The sequence below is a fragment of the Cyprinodon variegatus genome, unplaced genomic scaffold (assembly GCF_000732505.1).
Source record: "Cyprinodon variegatus isolate N-32 unplaced genomic scaffold, C_variegatus-1.0 Scaffold753, whole genome shotgun sequence".
Taxonomy (NCBI): Eukaryota; Metazoa; Chordata; class Actinopteri; order Cyprinodontiformes; family Cyprinodontidae; genus Cyprinodon; species Cyprinodon variegatus.
The window spans coordinates 180,599-184,522 of record NW_015151206.1 but is presented as its reverse complement, the minus strand read 5'-3'; the positions used below and the strand labels follow the sequence as shown (position 1 = coordinate 184,522).

Genomic DNA, 3,924 nt, shown 5'->3' with positions numbered 1-3,924 from the left:
TAACATGTTTTACCAACAGTTTTCTTGTTGTAACAGCTGATTTATTTCAAATAATAAACACTGCCCTGTTGTCCAATGTGTTCCTCCAAGGCCAAAAAACAGCAAAAATCAAACTGCTGTTGAAAAAGAGCAACTTGGACAATCTGCTACTGCAGAACTACAGGCCTATCTCAAACCTCACCTTTACCAATAAGATTATGGGGAAGCTGTGCTTCAGCAGTTAAAGAACTTCCCAGAAGTGAATAGCTAGCTTGATGTCTTCCACTCAGGCTTGGATGATCACCTCAGTACAGAGACTGCCCTCATCAAGGTGTTCAATGGCCGCAGCTGTCTCTCCACGTCTGCCTAAAAACTCGATCAGGCAGCTGCAATTAATCCAGAATGCGGATGTCTGTGTCCTCACTAAAACTGAGAAAGTGGAGCACAATACCCCAGTCCTTAAGTCAGTTTAAAACAGTTTCTTTATGACTAACAGAATGGATTTTAAATCCTTCTGTTAATCTATAACCCACCTAACACTGAAATACATCACAGGCCTGTTGTCAATGCATCAGCTGCCCAGGCCTTAGGTTTTCTGGCTCAAATGTACTCCCCATGAAAAAACCAAAAACATTTCCACTATGATGATTTAATTTGAACAAGTTAGGTTCACAAGAGGCTAAACAGAACGAGTTTTATCTGTACCAGAAGGTCCCACAGTAATTAAGCCAGAGACAACTTACAACCTAAAATGGTTCTAAAATCCTCTAAAAGGGTTCTTAACACCATATTTGATCTGTTTCTTTTTTGTTTTTTAGAATCTGCAGACCATTCTATTTGGATCGCAGTTGGAATCATTGCTTTTTTCACTTGTGCAGCTGTTGCAGCTGTGGTATGTTATATGAAGAAGGTAAGTCTATTCTAATGTATCATAAAGATGCATATCTTATGAAAAACTACCTCCTAATTGATTACAGCCGATTTAGGTTTGATGTTAAAAAGTGTGCTACATACACAAAATAATTGGGTCTGTGTTTTATGTCTTTTGTATATGTGATGATTAAAACTAGTTCAAAACTCCTTTTGAGTTTTTATGTTCCAACCTTGATTAGTCATAAATTCATAATCACATTTACTGGAGTATTAAACCACTTTAGAAAAGGAAACTTCAGTCTTTGACTTATATTTAAACTTCTCAACATTACTTTTCAGTTTGGTTTTGGGTGTTTCATAATCTTTTTTTTGAATGTTTTTAACATTTTGTTTCTCACAATTCTCCCTTTGTTGCTGCAAAGAAGCCCCAACCTTTCAATGGGTGTCCAAGAACAAGACGACGACATCATTCAGATCAGGAAGCAAGAGCTGAGGAGGAGCAAATGCTTTAGTCTGCCATGATTCACCATCCCATCCCCTCATGGGCAGCATGGAAATCAAGATAAGAACGACTAACCAGTAATATAAGAGCTTCCACTGAGATAGTTCAGTATACTGTATGTGGTTCTCCAAGTACGGTAGTAAATACCAAGATTATTTAAGTCAGGGGGGAAAGGATCCGCTGCCCTGCAGGTGGAAATACTTAAGTCTGCCTTGAGTCCCCATCACCTAGAAAAATCACCTTAACACTTAACAAACAACATATGTAATGAAAATCAAAATAATATGTAGGGTTTGCAACCATGTTCTACATGATGGGTTGTTCTATTCAATTCAGTTTATTTGTATAACACCAACTCACAACACGTCACCTCAAGGCTCTTTACAAAGATAATTCACCCAGATCATAGAGTCAGATTGGTTCAAAGTTTTCTATGTAAGGAAAACCAACTGATTGTATTGACTCTTTAGCAATCCTTCACACTAAGCATGCATGTAGCAACAGTGGAGAGGGTCAGGGTTTTGAAGAAATACTGTCTTAACATACAACTTGATATATCAGCACAAGGTTTTTGCTTTAGCACCAAAAGTTCCCCTTTGTGGGACCATAAAGGGATTTTTTATTGTTCCAGTTTTAATTTTTTTTTCTAAGCTCCAAAGTATGAAGATGAGAATGTATGGGACTACTCTCATTTTATTTACAAACATTTTTTTCTAATTACTGTATTATTTATGTAAAATGCACATGTATTATTACTTTATTTATGTAAATCACTTTTAATTGTCTCAATTATAATTTTTGCCATGCTTTAAACCCTGACTCGAGAGAAAATATATAAAATTTTAAGAGGATGCTAACTACCTAAGACATGTTAGAAAAAATGGATGTGGTCTACCTGGTGTGGGGATATAGTTTTTGGTTGTTGTCTTTTTTCTGTCTTTTTTTAACCAAAACATTGTTTGCCAAAAAATTATGCCAAAAAATAATAAAACTGCATGTTACCCCACTATCATGATTATGTTTCATGCTTTTCATATTTGACCCCCAGATGAATAAAGAAATGCATTTTAAGAGCAGGTATAATATAACCTTATCCACCAACTGTCCTCTGGGAGGCGCTATTTATCAATAAAAGCCTACCCCTTTTTGTGAAAGTCTGCTCTTGGAACAAATGTTTCTAAACAATATAAAGAACTAACAGCTAGGTTTAAAAACACAGAGGCATATTTGCAATTTGTGTTTTTTAATAAGAATGAAAAATGTATCTATATTATCCATTTTCATTGCTGTAATCGATTAAATTCTTATGTTTTCAATGAGTTCTCAGCACATATTTAAATAAATGTGCATCATCCAAACAACCCTTTGAGAATATGAAGCCCTTTACTCAAAGTGCTGATTTACTTATGGGTTTAATATAAACAAAAAACATTGAACAGATTAGCTTTTGTGCACCTCATGCAAATGGTTTCCTGAATTTGTCTGTAAAGGTGCAAACTGCTCCAGAGCAAACTCATTTGGTCATTGGATAGAACCACATCCTGTGTAGAGAGCAGTGGTGAAAATCGTGAGGTTTCTAAACCAGAAACGTTTGTCTTACCACGGTGAACCTGTCCATGAATGCAAACAGTGGGGGCAACGTGGCTCAACCTATGTTCAAGGAATAAACTTAAGCTGAGAATGAAAATCAGCTTTTCATTGGTTATAAAAGGACCAGATGCACCAGCTCACATCAGGGACACATTAAGGGGAGCTTTTTCAATTACCACAAACATTACTGTTCAGTTCAAACTTGCTTGTGAATTTTTTCAAGTTTAAAGAAACAATTAAGACCGTCAACAACATGGTGGCAAACTTCATGAGTCCAATGAAACTTCTATAATCGTAAATATAGCTGTATGAACCCCCTTTTTCATTTTTATTTTCCATTAATTTTATATTATAAAATAAAGTTTCTTCTTCAATTCTATTTATCCATTACACTACACACAATGTTGCATGTGAAAAAGAGTTGATTAGTAAAAATATGCAAAGAATGACAAACATTTGGGTCATTACATAAAATAATTATATATTTACAGTTATATTTTCATTTAACATAAACATTCAGGCTTATGTGGAGATTTTTTAACCCTTTACTTTACATGCCAGACATAAATTCAAGCTGAAATGTCCTCATCACAACATCAAGAAATATGTCAGAATACAAACAAAGACAACCGACTTTTTAAAAGACAAGCAGGGATCCAGTTATTTTTCTCTCTTGAACTTTTGCATGAGATGGACGCCAATGACAGCCGACGCCATGATGATGAGACCGACTGAGAAGACGACTTTCTTCACCAGACAGACTGAGAGTTCAGAGAGTCCTTCTGCATCTGCAACAATAACACGACCAGTGCAGTAAAATCCTGTTGTCATGAAGGGTAACAGACAGTGTATATCTACTCATCAATTAAGATCTCTACAAATCTGTTAGTTTATTCCATCTAAAGCAGTTTCTTGAATAAATGCTATAATGCAAATATACACTCACCGGCCACTTTATTAGGTACACCTGTCCAACTGCT

The 3,924-nt window shown here is 35.7% G+C and overlaps 1 protein-coding gene across 1 annotated transcript in view; it reads right to left on the bottom strand.

The window, feature by feature from the left end:
• Positions 1-2,245: 2,245 nt before the first annotated feature.
• Positions 2,246-3,924, bottom strand: part of LOC107098181 — a 7,104-nt gene continuing 5,425 nt past the window's right edge. The window contains exons 4-7 of the mRNA XM_015395695.1: positions 3,624-3,732; positions 3,177-3,230; positions 2,318-2,350; positions 2,246-2,249 (exon numbers count right to left, since the gene is read on the bottom strand). Of these exons, the coding sequence (XP_015251181.1) occupies positions 2,246-2,249; positions 2,318-2,350; positions 3,177-3,230; positions 3,624-3,732 (200 nt within the window). The remainder of the gene's footprint in view (positions 2,250-2,317; positions 2,351-3,176; positions 3,231-3,623; positions 3,733-3,924) is intronic.